This window comes from Crassostrea angulata, chromosome 7, assembly GCF_025612915.1.
Source record: "Crassostrea angulata isolate pt1a10 chromosome 7, ASM2561291v2, whole genome shotgun sequence".
Lineage (NCBI taxonomy): Eukaryota > Metazoa > Mollusca > Bivalvia > Ostreida > Ostreidae > Magallana > Magallana angulata.
The window spans coordinates 53,703,456-53,721,164 of NC_069117.1; the positions used below are offsets into that span (position 1 = coordinate 53,703,456).

General features: G+C 32.2%; 1 protein-coding gene across 1 annotated transcript; it reads left to right on the forward strand.

Moving 5' to 3' along the window:
- Positions 1–826: 826 nt before the first annotated feature.
- Positions 827–9,774, forward strand: LOC128156925 (mesotocin receptor-like). The gene is made up of 9 exons (XM_052819262.1): positions 827–1,226; positions 2,072–2,204; positions 5,015–5,121; positions 5,354–5,450; positions 6,520–6,653; positions 6,848–6,956; positions 8,916–9,074; positions 9,206–9,377; positions 9,672–9,774. Exons 1-9 carry the CDS (start codon positions 1,179–1,181, stop codon positions 9,736–9,738), a joined length of 1,026 nt encoding a protein of 341 aa, XP_052675222.1. The 5' UTR covers positions 827–1,178; the 3' UTR covers positions 9,739–9,774.
- Positions 9,775–17,709: the final 7,935 nt, after the last annotated feature.

The following is a 17,709-nucleotide window of genomic DNA, read 5'->3' on the forward strand; positions in this document are numbered from 1 at the left end:
TATTCCGATTTGATTATAACGTTAACTACGATATTTCTAAGATTGTTACCTATGCAAACCTTTGTATATTCTATTGTAGAATTCTCCTACAATCGTATCTTTGAAAAAATGAAACTAAACAATTTTACTAGTACAACTGTATGTGCAACCAGTATGATTCCAAAGCTGTTCATCAACTATTTGACTTTTCAATGTAATTTGATTATATATAATTGATGCGCTTTTGTACTTTAATGCATTTTGTAATAAATACGAATTCATTCATTTTTGAAATTTTGTTTTCGTATATAAAATCAATAGTTTGGGCAATTTACAACATATGTTATTGGGCATTCCCTAACACCCAGCAAAATATGCAAGCAACTCATCGATGATAGCATTGTGTCGTTTTATCAATACTCATTATTAGCGTGTCTTAAGTAAAGCTACAGCTGTAAAGAGACCTGATAATGTTATAAATAAGGCTTCTGTATAATATATATATATATAATTCTTTGCAAAAATTCCAGCACTGACATTGGTGTATTCTTGAAATGGGAGGGGGGGGGGGGGGTGAGCTACTAATCTTTGCTACGTGCGTGATGCACCATTTGACAAAACATTCTTTAATGTAAGAAAATATTTTACAGAAACTCTAGCAACTGACACAAAATGTTGTATATTTTGTAACACTAAATAAAGAGCGAGTTTTTATTTTAAAAATGATCAAAATATCTTCGTTAAAAATGCATTTTTGTTGAATATATTTTTCTGTGTTGTTTGACTTACTTAAAAAGCTGGTACGGTTTTAAAAATCTATAAATTCATTTTTCAAGATATTCCTTTGTTCTTTAAAAAAGGAAATAATAGTTATTGGTGAAACAAATTCTTATATTTTTAAAATAAATATATCCTCGCAGCGCGATGAAAACTGTTGTGGAATTTTGCCGTAAGCATTACTTCTAGAAAGTGCGCAGTCAGAAATAAAAAAAAAAATAACTTCCCTTTTCTAAAGATTCAACAATAGCGACTTTTGTAATTTCATCGGTTGTTAATTTTATGACTGAACTGTTCCTCCGTAAAATCAGACGTGTAAGGATGCAGGCAGATGTTTACTCACTAGGTATTACACGGAGCACAGCGCGGTTAACGCATAACTAGTGTCCTAATAAAAAATCCTGGAATCTGACCTGGAAGTTATGTCTACGAATGATAGTGGGACAAATGTAGAAGAGAATATTTATAGAGTGAGTTGATTTTTTTTTTCATTTTATTTTTAAAAAATACTTTTTTGAGGAATTGTCCATTTAACAATTTCAGAAGTAAAATCTAAGTTTAAAAATGTATTTTACCAAAGAAAGGAAACAAAATATTGTTCAGAAAAACATCTTTGGGTAGTGCAGCCCATCAGTATAAGCTATGCTACAATTGCAAAATGTTGACTCTTCGGTTCTATGCAAGTTTATTTTATAGGATAATTCTTAAGAATGATAATTTCCTAAGGATTTGATTCTAAAGACAAAATTTTATTATAATTTTAAAGAGACACAACAAATGATCGAAAATGATATTTATGAAGAAAGATGATGATACGTATTTGTGATTAGAATTGTTATGAATGACATCAAAATATTTCAATCAATGAAGATGAACTATTCATCGATTTATGTTACACATATTATAACGAACATGAAATGTAACAGTATAATACATTTACGTAGAATGTAATTACACATTTTTGATTGTGACTTTGCATCCGTTTGCCACAAAAAGAGCGTCCGCATTTCTTATTGCGCTTTGGGACATTTGGCTATGCACTGTTTTCTTTCTATGTGACATACGAGGTCAGTCAGTGATGATCATATTCTCTACGTCTTTATTTGTTTTTTACTGACAAAGGCACAGTAATGTTATCAATAAATGATTAATGAATTAATTTAACTAGATATTTTAGGAACAATGAACAATATTGTTTTTAAAAAAGTGATGCATTTGATTGCATATTTATAAAAATAATGTAGCTTCATCTTTGCTGTACAATACCGCGCTAGTCTTCTTTTTTAATTCAAAGTGAATGTATTATCTTTTTCAGATGCATATTTTAGTCTTTGACGCGTTTCTGTTGACTTTGGTTCTGGTTGGGAACATCTCCGTTCTAGTAGTCATTATCAATGACGGCCAAAAGTCAAGAATGAACGTTTACATAAAGAATTTGGCTGTTGCAGGTAATATAGCATAACTAAATTACACCATCAAAACATGCTTGAATCCTTTTTTAGCTCACCTGAGCTGAAAGCTCAAGTGAGCTATTCTGATCACATTTTGTCCGTCGTCCATCTGTCCGTCCGTATGTCCGTCCGTGAGTCTGTCCGTCTGTAAACTTTTTACATTTTGAACTTCTTCTCTAAAACCGCTTATCCAATTTCAACCAAATTTAGCACAAAGCATCCTTATGGGAGGGCGAATATAAATTGCAGAAATACAAGTCCGATCTGTATTCAAAGCGGAGAAAACCTTGAAACTGTAGAAAAAGGGGGTGCATTTTTAAAAATCTTCTTCTCAAGAACTACAGAGTCCAATTCAACGTAGTTTAGCATAAATTATCCTTATGGGAAGGAAAATATAAATTGCAAAAATTAAGTGCTAATTCTGTTTCAAATCTGAGTTATTACGAAAATAATAATAAAGGAAAGGCGTGTTTCAATCAGTTTAATAGCTTTGGGTTCGGCATACGGTAAAATGGCTAGGCAAGACTTGGCCTGAGCAAAACAAAAGATTGGCAGGTATTAATCTGCCAATCTCATTAAAATTTCAGGATATTTGATGGACCAGTATATTTGTATTCGCTGTAAATATTGCTGCAAAATAATGCGTATTTGGAATTGACGATTGCCGATCTGCCCCGGCTTTTATTTTGCCACGGCCCGGGTTTGCATACCCATTTTACCAAGACTCGTATTCCATACTTCTAAAACGAGGTTCTTTGTTTAAAGCAGCCATGACATTATATGATAAACGGGTCGATCTGACTATGATGAATTTGCTTGATGTGCAACAGTTCGCGTATGAAGGGAAATTTTTGAAACATGCAAAATATATTGGTACCGATTTTGTGAAGTAAATTGAGGCTAAATATTTCAATGCGTTGACAGTTTTCACACATGACGTTGGTGTTAGCTTGTTCTTATTTTCGTTTCGTTTTCATTATTTATGCTTTGTAACTTTGGAACTATCGTCTGTATTTCGTGATTTTTACGTATCAAATCAAACAGAGACTTCGGTAAATCAAACAGTTATCTGTTTAACTGCGCAAATTAGGCAAAATCTGTTGTATCGAAAAAGTACTGAAATACAATTCATTCTATCGGTAATTCGGCATTATATTTTGCGTAATGGTAGATTAATGCAATAGGTTTTGTTGAGATGCTCGGCATTTTCTCGAGTTTATTCAGTTTAAATAGAGTTTGATATCGCTGTAGGAAATATGTAGGTAAATACATGTATATATGATTCATTTCGAAAAAATAAATTGTGTTCTTTATTTGTTATAGTGCATGCTTCTTGTGTTTAATTGTTTACAATTTCTATTTACTAACCATATTTGAGTATTAAGATTCGAATTATAAGCAAGATACAGAGATTTGCTCACAATTCTATATTTGTACACAGATTAAAAAAGTAAAAAGTTGGTCAATATTTATTCAGAAAATTTTCAAAGTCTGTTCTTCCAGAAACCAACTTTAACAACTTATTGTATTGTAAACTTAACCTTTTTTCGTCATTATTACTCCTACTGCACATGTGATCATTGACTGTGTTTGTGTTCATTGGTATAAACTGATTTTGAACCTCAAATACCAGTGAAATGGTCTTGAGTGAATAAAAGAATTGAAAATCTTAGGCCATTCTTTTTTTCCATTTTAAATGCTGAATAGGAAATACCAAGTTAAAAATCTTAAGCTGAATGTAATAAACTCATGTGAACAAAATATGACTCAAACCTAGGCGAACTGTGAGCTCTGTATCTTGCTTATAATTCTACGATTGACGCTGAAATTTTGGTTGAACATTAGAAATTCTGTATGAATAAGAGTATGTCAAATACTTGTACAAACAAAATAAAAGAATGTTACTCTGTATATACCTACTCTCTGGGGCCCCCTCTTTATACAATAAATAATGTGAAATCTACATCACTTTTGTTGATAGTTTTTCAGACACGAGTAAATGAAAACGACATTTAAAAAACAGTTTCCATAGTTCTGACACATTTCTGTTGCGGGGATAAAGTAATTATCGCTATTCCTAAGAAAATATCACAGCGGAAAATTATCCTGGTTTGTACGCAAAGTAAATAACAGTCATTTGAAGAATTGAGCACATTGAGGTACAGTTTTCTTCTTCACATCTATACATATAGGATTTTTTAAATAAAAAACAATAACTATTATATATATATTTTTAAATACAATAACTAGTAAGTAGTTGATGAAAAAATGTACCTATATGCTCTCATATATTTTGATCGCTTTACAAAGTGGGGGGGGGGGGGGGCAGAACGAAAATATAGGGAATTGGAAGTTAACAACTTAACAGTGTACCCTTACATCTTAGATCACAAAACGCACACATGTCTGTAGCAATTATTTTATCTCTATATCAAATTTTGGACACGAGTGAACCATCCATTTATATGATTTAACGTTTACAGGGTAGATATATGGCAGTGTTCTGCATTATATCTCTATTTGCGTATTTTGTATTCTTGATTGAATCCGACACTTCATAATTTCTGTGTTCAATAACATTCATTGTTTGTTTTCTGAATGATACATTTATGGTGTCAAAATATGAAACAACCGATTACTCTCAGCTGAATGATTCTCTATTGAAATGAGTTCTTAATAAAAATCCAGTTGAACTCATTTTCCTTTCAATGTCTTATCACAAAAAATCTGTAGTTTTCGTAAGTGAAGATATAGTCATATAGAGGTGTATAAACTGGGTGCAAACCAATACGACATATTATTTTCAGATTTACTTTGTGGACTATTCTACATTGTCCCTCGTATCGTGGTGCACGTTAATAATGATCAGTTTTATGGAGGAAACACAATTTGTAAAATGCAAGAATATTTTGGGGTGAGTTTTTTGTCAGGTAAATTTTCAGCAACAATGTAGTGCAAAACCAATATCATTTGTTAAGATTGAATTTAATTTCTAACAGGTATGATGATAGTGCGTTTTAGAAAAGTTTTAATAGCATTTATTTACGGAAATTATTTTCTTATTTAAATGAAATAATATTTTATTCAGAACAAAAATATGACGCAATATGACAAATTTTGAATCTTTATATTATATTCATAAACAGAATGTTGGTATTTTTGGTTCGAACACGATTGTGGTTGTCTTGAGCTTGGATCGTTTGTACCTGGTTCTCAGACCTTTGGGGAGTTTAGCAGTTAGAGGTGATTTACTGCTCTTATTGTTGACATATATACAAAACAATCAATCTCGTCATCTCCGTTATTATTGATATATACAAAATATATTTACATCCCACATAGTTTTTGCTTGTAAAGTGTGTTCAAAGTTACGGCTGTTATAACACTGTAATGCGCACAGGGTACTCAAAGGTTAAAATGACGAGTTTTATTAAGACGTCACAAACGTTGAATGCTGTAAACTGCAACTTTACAAGCGCGTTACTCAATTTGTATGCACACATCGCTGCAGTTATATCTTGATGTTATATCTTTTATATGTTACCAACCATTGCGTTTGCATTTTACTAGAATAATCCATCTTGTAACTAAAACAGAAAATAAAGCACCAATAAGCTCAATGGTTTTATGAAATATAAATCAATATTATATAAATAGTGCCTGTTTGGGAGGGTAACAGTTGAAATTGGCACCCCGAGAAAACCATTGTCAACCGACGTGAAGCGGAGGTTGACAATGGTTTTCGAGGGGTGTCAATTGCAACTGTTATCCTCCCAAACAGGCACTATTTATTTTGTTACACTGAATGTCTTAATTTTTAAGAAAATTTTACTGCTTTTATATAGGAATAACGTGAATTCTACAGCGAACCGTACGCGCATAATTTTCGCGCATGTAACATTTTTTAATGTTACCCGTTGCTTAGTGCGTTGCTAACGCTGAGGGTAATAGAAAATATTATTAACTGCGTCTTAACCAATCAGATTTCAGTATTTAACATGAAAGTATAACAATAATCAAATATAAATGTAATTAAAATACTCTGATTGATGGACATTGACTTACGTTAAAAAGCATTTGAATACACATTAGAAATTGGAAAGACGAAACGATTGTGTTCTTGTTCTATGTGTTGATAAAATTAAACTACGATAACATACTAAATGAAATGAAGCACGCAACGCTTGAAATTGTGCCGTTTGATAATTTTTCATTTGTCCGAATAGAGCTTTTTTTTCTTTCATTTGCTTATGTAGACAGAAATATTGTTTACCGTTTGAAAATGATTTGTAGTGTTGTATTGTGATTTCAGGGAAAAGTGCAATGATGCCTTGTATTCTGTGCTGGGTGATTGCAGCTATTGAGTCTGTAACAGGTCCTATTGTTTTTGAATACAATGATGTAATTAAATATTGTACGTTATGGCTCAACGGAACGGAATTGAAGGTAACTGTTTTGCATAATAATATACCCAGAAGGCCTCTGTTCACCGACATTCAAGTCCCCATTATTACCAGCAAGTTATTGTTTCAAAATCAAAGGATAAACACTACTAAAATATCATAAATTTGTGGTTAATAGCTATGAAAATTTTCAGGAAGCTGCACAGTGACTAAACTTGAACTATTATACGTTTACAGATTTACTTCACTACGATCTTCGTTGTCGTCTTCATCATCCCAACGATGATCCTGGCAGTCTGTTATTCGGTCATTGCCTACATCATCTGGAGGGTGTCAAAGAGAGAAGGTACTTAATAATTAACAAATTGTTTAATAAGAAAAAAACTATCAACTCTAATGATTAAAACGTGTTCATGAACTTCTTTGTTCTTAAAACCTAAGTTGTCATTGTCACTTGTATTTTTATATTAACCAGAAAACACACTTTTGATGATGGTCAACCTGGCCTTAAAATTCAACAATTTGATTTAACAAGTAAGGCCCCTTTCACAATTGGCGCAGGATTAGAAGCGACCAAATATTCGACCGAAAAAAATTAGACATGAATCGTTTATTATTGCCGAAATAATCGCGTATGAAAAAAGTATTCGTACGAATTTTGCACGATCTAAGCGAACGTGGTGCGATGTGAACGCATTGAATCTTGCGACATAGCTTGCGTCTGTATGCGACTGTTTTACAATGAAAGCAACTGTTGAAAGATAATACGATAGGTTTGCGCGAGAGAATAGGTGATCGAACGATTGAACCTGTGCCACTGTGAATCGACTTTCATGGTACGAATGACCGTGCGAGTCAGAGGGGGTATATACACCGCCCATATTCAGTAGACATACATGTAGTTGTAAGCGAGAAAAGATTCCGCCCAAGACGATACAGATATGCAGCATTTATTATTATACCTCAATATGATTATTCTATTATATCTGATTGGTCTAGAAAGTCACGTGAATGGGCGATGTCATAGGAATGAAAAAGCCGATATGAACATACGATGTAGACAAATATGATTAAAACAAAAATATTTAATCATTATAATTATCTATCTATCTCAGAACCAACTTAACTATCTATGATTTATGAAAGAAAAGTGCGTGCAATGATAGTAAAACGTTGCAAGATTACATGAGACTTGTTGAGCAACAGTCTCACGGTCGCAAAACAAACGCTTAAACATCAGCGATTATCTTACGATCTTTATAAATCGTGTATCACTCTTGCGAGTACACAAAACGTTGTAAAAAGTTCGTACTGATGTTAACGTTCGTGCGTTGCACTGCGATAATTTGGATCGCGTTCGGTCGCGTATAAATAGTGTGCATGTCCACTATTCAGAGACTTGATGCGACCAGTAAAACGTATGCAACGAACGTGAGAGCTCGTGCAAACGTAAGAGAGGGCTCGTGCAACGTATGTGTGACACGTCACAAACGTTGAACGCTGTAAACTGCAACGTCACAAGGGAAAATCAAAGTTTACGATTGTGGCTGTTGCAGTGGCTTCTCCATTAATATGAACCTACCCTTAGGATATATAGGAATTTTAAGATAAAAATAACATTCACATACATGTACATGGCAAGTTTAAAAAAAAAATGTAAATATAGGCATTAAAGCATGATTTTTTGAAAGATACAGTTTCATAACTGAGAAGCAGATAATTCACCATATGTCTAGAGATAGATGTCTGAGAGACAATCTCTAAAGTACATACACCGCGTGTTACTCAATTTGTATGCACACACCGCTGCAGTTATGAGGCTGTATCTTTCAAAAAATAATGATTCAGTGCTTAATTAACCATTTCGGGAATACAAAGTGTGAGATGCATACATTTTGGTCTATGTTAGATATTGTTTGGATGATAAACTTTTGACAATAAGTTTAATTGTAAAATAAAAGGGATCGCTGACACTAAACGTCTTTATTTACCATTATTTTCTTAAATTGGTATCTCTTAATCGATATTAGATGAAATAGTGTAGAAATTATTATTTACATAGTTTCTTGTTGTCATGCGATGAAAACACACTTTTATAAAACAAATCTTTACTTTTCCTTAATACGTAAAAAGTAAAGTTAGCAAGACGTAACAATAACAGATAAGAACCGTGAACAGCAGAAAGCAAAAAAACTTCTTTTATCAATTTTGTATTCTTGGTAACAACTTGTGTTTTAGCTGTCGTGTCTAGCAATTTAACGAACGGTTCGTTGTTCATATATATGGAGCATTTAATTGACTACAGGAGGAATACAATTAAAAGAAAACCCATCTTCTGGCCATCAGCATTCTAGTTTGCTAAATTCAAGACAAAGTAGTCACTCCTCCGGCTCGGAACAAAGAGATACAACAATTTCAAAATCACAGATAAAGACAATCAAGATGACGTTTGTGATAGTCATAGGTTAGTGGAATTCTTTCCTATAAATAAAGTGTTAGTTATTTGTGATTGTTTTTGAAATTTCAAATAATAGTATCAGTAGGCAGTTTTAGTTTTATTTTGTTTGATACGTTATATAATATTATTCTTTGCAGCTTTTTTCTGCTGCTGGGCACCCTATATGATAGTCAACCTACTCTTCATATTCGGCATTATAATAATCCCAAATCAAGTCAGCATATTCATCAATGGCCTCTTGCCTTTGAACTCGGTCGTTAATCCACTCATCTATGCAGCATTCAGTTCTCGTGTTTTCAAGCGATTCAGGTTATTGGTGTTTCTTCTATTAGTTCGCATGACTAAAAATAGGTTTGAACGTATTTCTGATCTATAGTTACACGGCTATTGCAGTTTTTAACTTAAAATTAGTTTTATCAGTTTTGATACTTACTTAACAGACCAATGCTAAATTGCTCTGATTTTATTCTAATAAAAAGTCATATATTAGCGCTGTGTTAGTATAACTAGTAAACTTTTTGTCTTTATCATTAAACTATTTTAAGATGAAATGTACTTCAATCAAAATGTAGCAATAAATTTTATTTTTACGATTATATATAGAAATAAATTGACAAGACGTCTGCCAACCACGAGAACAACCAGAAGAACCGAGAATTGGAAGATGTGAACTCACCGCTGACTCTAAATTAGAGTGCAGATCAAGGTGTGGTTCTTCTACAGACCGCTTTCTTGCAGTTGATCAGTACAGTGTTTTTGTAATAGGATGCATGGGTACACCGAATTCGATTTTTTTTTAAATAGCGAGTATCCATATATGTTTAGTAATTTTTTATTCTTCGACTTTAATGTTAAGTTAGTAAATTATATGTACGCTCTAATCTAGCAGGCCTCGTGCAACATTCGCACAAAATACCGCTTATATCCCATGAAAAGGATAGCTACATAGTCATAGTCATTAATATATAAATAGTGCCTGTTTGGGAGGGTAACAGTTGAAATTGACACCCCGAGAAAACCATTGTCAACCGACGCGAAGCGGAGGTTGACAATGGTTTTCGAGGGGTGTCAATTTCAACTGTTATCCTCCCAAACAGGCACTATTTATTTTGTTATACTGAATGTCTTTTTTAAAAATTTTAAGAAAATTTTACTGCTTTTATATAGGAATAACGTGAATTCTACAGCGAACCGTACGCGCATAATTTTCGCGCATGTAACATTTTTTAATGTTACCCGTTGCCAAGTGCGTTGCTAACGCTGAGGGTAATAGTAAATATTATTAACTGCGTCTTAACCAATCAGATTTCAGTATTTAACATGAAAGTATAACAATATAGAATATTTGCATTTAATTCATGTTACTGAATATTAAGAAGGTTTGCGGTTTTAAAGATTATATGGCTATTATTTAATTAAATAAGAATTGATTTATTCTTAAATATTGATATCATTTGTGTAAACCAATGAGAAAAATAGTGATGAGGACAATGAATAAAAAAGATGGATCGTGAAGTAAATAACTATAATATTGTCTAAACACAAAATTGCTCCGAATCATGAATTGTTAATGAAACATGTATCATTTTTATGGGATCTTTTAAGGAAGTTGCTGTGTTTAACAACTTTTGTAGAAATAAATGAACAGTAAGCCCATAACTTTTAGCAAACATGTGCTTAAAAAGACGGTAAACATTGCCCTTGTTTTATACAGGTCTCATTCTTCTGTACATGGTCGCATATTTTATACAACTGTATCATCAGCTTCCGTTTTATCGCTCACGAGCATATGTGGTAATCCACAGTATTCCGGGAAGACTGCATATCTTTGAACACAGTACATGACTATCTCGTCATCCTGACATTATACACAATGCATTTTAACAGTAATACTATTCAGTATTGCTTGGTACGTTTTCTTGGTAAGCGACCTTTTTCCTTGAATATCTGACAATGACCCTTGTGAAAAGCATAAGTGCATGTTCTTTTTTTAAATCTGTGAAGCATTAACACTGATTTAAACTGTTTGAAGACGTTTTAAGAGCAATACAAATGTAAAAATATGGGGGGGGGGGGAGGGGGGACTCTCCCAACTATACAATGAAGTATGTTTTATCATGAAAGTTTTGGCTCATTCTAATTCAGTTAACATTTTCGGAAAATTGACGGAGGTTTGGGGGGGGGGGGGGCTAATAAAAATGTCTGAAAGAGTAAAATATGATGTAGTTTAAACATTGATTTTACTACTTTGTAAAAAAACTATTTAAAGATTATATAAGATGGGTGATGTTATTTAAAAAAATGTTGTCTCTAGTATCCATTCAGATATAAATCGCTTATTCCAGATGACTTTGGTATTAATTTACAAAATATATTAATCTAAGCCGCATGTGACGAAACTCTTTTAGAGGGTGGACAATGTGTATATTCTGTTGGCTTATAAATTAGTATTTACAAATCAACCGTTATGTGACCTAATGTTAATGATCTTATTGGTTAACCAAACTATTTGGTGCTAAATTGACATTATAAAAAATCAATATATTACCAAAAACGGCAGAAATGTAAATGACTATAAAGCATGGTAAAAATATTGAGGCATTGATATTTTGCAGTCTTCAAATAATCCATAACTTATGTCGAAAGGACTACTTAAAATGAAAAAAACCCACTGTATACCCGAAAGTTTTTCCACTGGATTTAACTTTTTAAGAACAATGTGTAACTACAAATATATTTTTTCCATTCAATACTAGGATCTTTTTTCAAAAGTTAAATTTTTTTTATAAAAAGTATGCAATTTGATGTGTCTATTAAATAAACGTTTCTGATCATAATCAACGTTAAATATTTGCATTTGAAGGACATCTGAATCCTTGGAAACTTCTAATAAAAAAAAATGATTATGCGTTTAGTTTTATTTTTTCTTTCAGAACAAATAACAAATTAAAGAATATAAGACAGCATTTTTTTTGGCAGACTATTTGATAAATTATTTCGCTTGTTAATCATGATTAATTGATTCGTCATTTACATGGAAGTTAGTGATTCATATTCTATTTGATTAGCATTTGTTTTACAGTGTATTGTTTTTAGCATAAATAGAAGGCTGTGTCATTTATGTCTTTGCCCATTTTTATGGTTTGGAAGAGAGATTGTTTGTGCGAAATAGATGTAGGATTCAACGTGGATGTATTTTCAATTGTAAAATTAATTTTGATTTTAGAATAAATTTGTGTATAATGTCCTATATCAATATTATATTCAATATGCATGACTGATTGTAAATATCCTCTACGTAATGACGAAAGATATTTGCCTCCTTTTACATTGTCTTCTTATTGAACAGTGCTATGAAGTGTATGTTTCGGAAGAATGTTTTCAACGGTAAATAGTTCAGCTGTCTGATAATGGTGCTATCAGCTTGATGCATCTGAACAATGTATCGAAAATATCAAAAGGTTTGTGTTGTTACACAAGTGCATATTCAAAATTGTCCGTCGCTGTTATAACAACTTAAACACATTCATTTTTTACCGTACATTGAATAAATAGCAAAAATGATAATCGAATCTAACAGCTGTCATTGACTCTACTTGCTCTATCAAATTTATTTTATACAGACTGAGACTTATTGAATTTATTAATATTGAGTTTAACTTATAACCCTTTGTACTGCTATATTGTGTAAACCTATTTTATATATTTTTTGTAAATATATAAATTGTCCTCAAGTTGCTTCTAAATGAAATAAAAGCGCAAATTGATTGTATGAAAGGTATTTCATTCATTGCAATGTACGCCTATATTATTCTGGGTGAAAACAATTTTAAAAATTGTAATGAAAAAGATGGTTATATATTATTTATTTATCATTTGCTTGTAAATGATACAGAGGATTATAGAATGAAATTCTAGCTTTATCTTTGACAACAACCATATGCAAATAAAACACATATGAGGGATGTTTGATATGTGATGTGCAATGTAGCACAGTGCAGTAAAGCATTGTACGATTTCATAGATAATGATACTCTTAAATAGCTCTTTTTTAATGCATTTCAACGGCTTAAAAACTTAACTTTAGCTTCATGTAATTTTAAACTTAGTAATTTAAGAGTCAGTTGTTGATTACTGTTGGTAAAACGGTTGAAAAACGGATTGAGAATACTGAAAAAATTGGAGCTTATATAAAAGTTCGCACAAACTCGGTCATTCGCTGGTGCAGATTGTACTGAAATGGGAAACGTTTATAGGTCTAATAAATCAAATGGATCCTAAGAGACAGTTCGTAAGTGAAGAGAGACATTTCTAACTGACACTGAGTCCGTCGAAGATGCAACAAAATTTGGCTGACCTGTGACTATAACAGGCAGAGCAAATATCTTAAAAGACATGGATATAAAAGAAAATGATGGCAGATACACGATTCGCGACAATAGAAAATTGGAAATAAAATATGGCTACATAAACACGGTAGAAGATCTGTTGTTGCCATAGGAACCATATCACAGGAATGTTCTTTATTAGCTGCATATTCTTAAGTAGCATCGGAAGAAAATTAAAAGTGGGGTTGATGCATTATAAAATATAAAAAGTTGATTCTGGAATGTTACTGCTTAGGTTAATTTCCCCGGATCAAAACACTGACCGGTGAAACAAGATTGGAGATTAAGATAGCACATTTCCATATCAATCTATGTGACAATTTTATAATACGCGTTTGCAAAAGCACAATTCCAACTACATCCAGTTTTAAATAATTTGATTAACAAACGGAAAAAAAACACCATATTGCCTTAAGTGCAGGTGGTATCGAACCCACAACATTAAACGCCCAGTTCCATAAGTTTATCTAAGGTTTGGTGCTTTAACCACTGAGGCTTTTCAGTATGCTAATTAAATGCTGTATGTGACTTCTCCACACATTTACGGACTTGCTTTATTTTCTTAAACGTTCTATTGCTGTGATAATAAATTATATTTTTAATATATAGTGGGTCATCATTCCACCTTTTTGCTGATTGAAATCAGTTAGTTTGACATTTCAAATTCTTGTGCCGAAGAGCAAAAGTGTTTCATATGTTGGTAATACCGTGATGAAATGCTAAAAAAAAACCAAGAAATGATATAACCATAAACGACGCCCTGTGTCACGATAGAGGGATGTTCGTCCACGTCATGATAATGCCCCAGCACATACATCTGAGCCTGTGAAGCAGTGTTTGATTAGTGGATTAATTGAAATCCGCCTTTTTATCTAAACGAATATGTAAACACAGTAAATAAACGCTGACCATAGACACACATAAATCTTGTCATTATTATCAGTACTTTTTGTGACTTCCAGCATTATAATGTATATGAAGAACTACAAAGTAATTTAAAAATCGTTCGTCTAAAATTGGAATATATGATAATACCTATGCATTCTGCAAGACGGCTCTTGGTTATTTGTTCTCTAGAGGAACTAGACATAAATTGGACATCTAAATAAGTTAAAGAGTATCAACACATTGTCCCTACTCGATCAGTCTTCATATCCCCTATATTCCGCAGTCGCCTATGGATTATTCACCCCCACCCCAAATGGCAATGATTTTACCTGACAGAAAATTCGTATGAAATAATACGTATCGCACCTTATACAAAGAGAACCCAAAGAGTTCTGGACCGAAGAAATTTCGTTATAACAACACACTCAGTTTGCATGCTAGATGTTACAGAGCTTTGATTTCTTGATCATTTTGTCACAATTGTACTGTGTTTCAGAAATCAGAACTTTTGCTCTCTACCAAACTGTACTATTATCAAAAGTAGACCTATGTTTGACATCATTTAAGTTGTGAATTTTGTTGTGAATTCCCCCAACACTTACAAAGAGGACATTATATACGGTTATCCAGTGATTCTAAAACATTGAAACTCAAGCAAGACTAAATTCAGTTTGATCCTGCGATTTTGCGGAAAGCCTTAATTATCTGCCATAACGACAGCATACAAGAAATTAAGCATCGATAGTATTTCATTTAAAACATTTTCTATGAAATATCAGTGAATATAAATTATGAAGAACTCGGTGCTATCAAAATTCATTTAACCTTAATCTCGTTTCTCTGAATCTTTTTACTCTGAAATTTTTCTTAACCATTATGTTGTGAATTCCCCCAACACTTACAAAGAGGACATTATATACGGTTATGAATATCTGACACAGCATTCTGGAGCAGAGCGATATATATATATATATATGATAAATCAAAGTAACATGAATAGGAAGATTGTATATGTAGAAAGTGTTTATCAATTTGTTTTTTTAGAAAGGCTGCTTGTAATTTGCCAGGCTCTGTCTTGTATCTTGACATGTGAAATAAAAATCACCTGATAATTCATAAAAGTGCATTAAAAACATTGCATCTTGTAACGACGCAAGATTTAAGATTAAACTTCTGATCCCCATCGGTAATGTAACTCTACGTGTTTTAGCAAAGAAAAAAAAACATTGTGTTACATCGATCTTGATAAAAAGCTATACATTTTTCTTGACCTGTTGGGTATTTTTGTCAATTATCCATTATTTTTCATCCGAGATTCAATATTTTTCTTCAAGTTTCTTATGATTTAAGTCACTTTGCCTCGTTAATATACAAGCACGTAGTTTGATTTTACACACTGTTCAAATCTAATAACGGGCTGCTGTATGTCAAGTATAGGTTTCATGAGGATGCAATATAAAGTATGTAACAGCCGAAGGTGTACCTTCGATGGATATGTGTTCACATTATTTATAGGCATTAGTGCACCGTGTACAAGAGCCTGCTGTATTGGAGAATATAATTTCCAAGTTCGAACATTTACTTTATTAAATTAATTCTTAGACGAAACTACAATATGTCTTAAAAATATTATAATATTGTATTAGTAACGAAAATACATGTTCCTAGAATGTTGAAGCATGAAGAATCTGAAGTCACTGAAAGTGACTTGTACATACATATACGTTGGCACTTACTTAACAATCATAACAATAGAATATGCCTTCATTATATGGTTGTTCTTAACAAACATGTACTAAAAACAACGAAATCAAAAAAGACTGTTATAAAGCCCCTGGACCAGATACGATGAGAAAAGGTTGTTTGGTTTCAATCATACACAATGCGTAATTTGTATTTGTCTCACAACGGCATTTTTATATATTGTTATAGGCACACTATTTTCAGTTTTTGTTTATCACTTTTAATTTTGGAAAGTAGTTTTCTACCAGTAGAATTAAAACTGACTACGACTTTGCGATATGTGTTAATATATAAAGATTTACAAAATTTTACAGTTTGACCATACAATCTTTTTATTTAAAAAAAAAACCATACTTATCTGATATTAGCTTTAGATGATGTAAGTAAGGCTTTTAAAAGGGTTAAATTTGACCAATGATAGGTTAACTGAAACGAAAAATGTGCATGCCTTAACGATTATGGTTAGCGTATATATATTGTCCGATGATGTTATAATTAAAAACACGCCAATTGATTTTTTGTTCAATTCATAAAGCTTGTCTCTTTAGTGAATGATTGATGTGCAAAAATATAAACGTCAAAAGTAAAAACATGTATTGCAATTAACTTGTATCATGCAGACGTAGGCCCAACATATATTTCAACAATTAAAATTACACAATCTAACTTCAACATCAATTTTTTTGTAAAAGAAAAAGGAACACTTATCTTAACTTAAAAAATACCGACACAAAGTGCACAAACTTTCTTCGAAATGCAAGGACGTTCATTAACCGAGTTCTTTGGTTTTTGTAATCGTAATATTTAAAAACCCTCTATTTGAAACTATTAAAAGTAAGTAAAGATACGTACTTTATCTGATCTAAATCTGACAAAAAATACAGAAACAAGTTTTGGATTTTATATAAAATATAGTGTATCGGTTGTTTGTTTTTGTAACAATAATATTTCACATTTCTCGTTAAAAAAACCAAAAGTAAGTCACACTATGATAATTTACGTTCTATAAGTGTAGCTGATATTTTGGAATTGTGATACTAAAACATCGAATTATTTTCCCCATTCTTACATGTAACTAGCTCTACCTGCAAATCACCAAACTTCTCCCTCCTTCGGTACCTTAGAGATGGTTTTTCAATGCCTTTACATAATTTGAAAATGAAGTGGTTAAAAAGAAATGGCAGTTTAAACCCTACTGTTGGTATTATCTGTATATATTTACATTTTCCAGTGTCTTTGCCTGTGATAACAATACGTATCGATTTTGTACTATATAACCCATAATACAAATGACGCCAAATTGAGGCGCCAGCGGGGTTTGCTTATTTATATTTAAATATTTAATCATACGATGGCTTAAAAGTATATAAATATAAGTAATAAGGAATCATTCTTTGAATATTATGAGGTGATAATTTCGGTCGGGGCGTGATCAAATCTATCATAAAGCCCTTCGGGCTTTATTGGATTTGATCACGCCCCAACCAAAATTATCACCTCATTATACTCAAAGAATGATTCCTTATTCCTTATATCATCAATATGATTGAGTATGAAAAAAAATTGTCAGGAGATGAGCATTTTCCCCTGCACTGACTGTCTATGTTTGAAATTTCTGAACA

Bases quoted from the DNA above. Each gene is read 5' to 3' on its own strand.
- LOC128156925 (XM_052819262.1), top strand. From the start codon at position 1,179: ATGTCTACGAATGATAGTGGGACAAATGTAGAAGAGAATATTTATAGA. The intron at 2,205-5,014 runs GTAATATAGCAT...TATTATTTTCAG, and splicing joins AAAGAATTTGGCTGTTGCAG to ATTTACTTTGTGGACTATTC. The intron at 9,075-9,205 runs GTTAGTGGAATT...TATTCTTTGCAG, and splicing joins GACGTTTGTGATAGTCATAG to CTTTTTTCTGCTGCTGGGCA.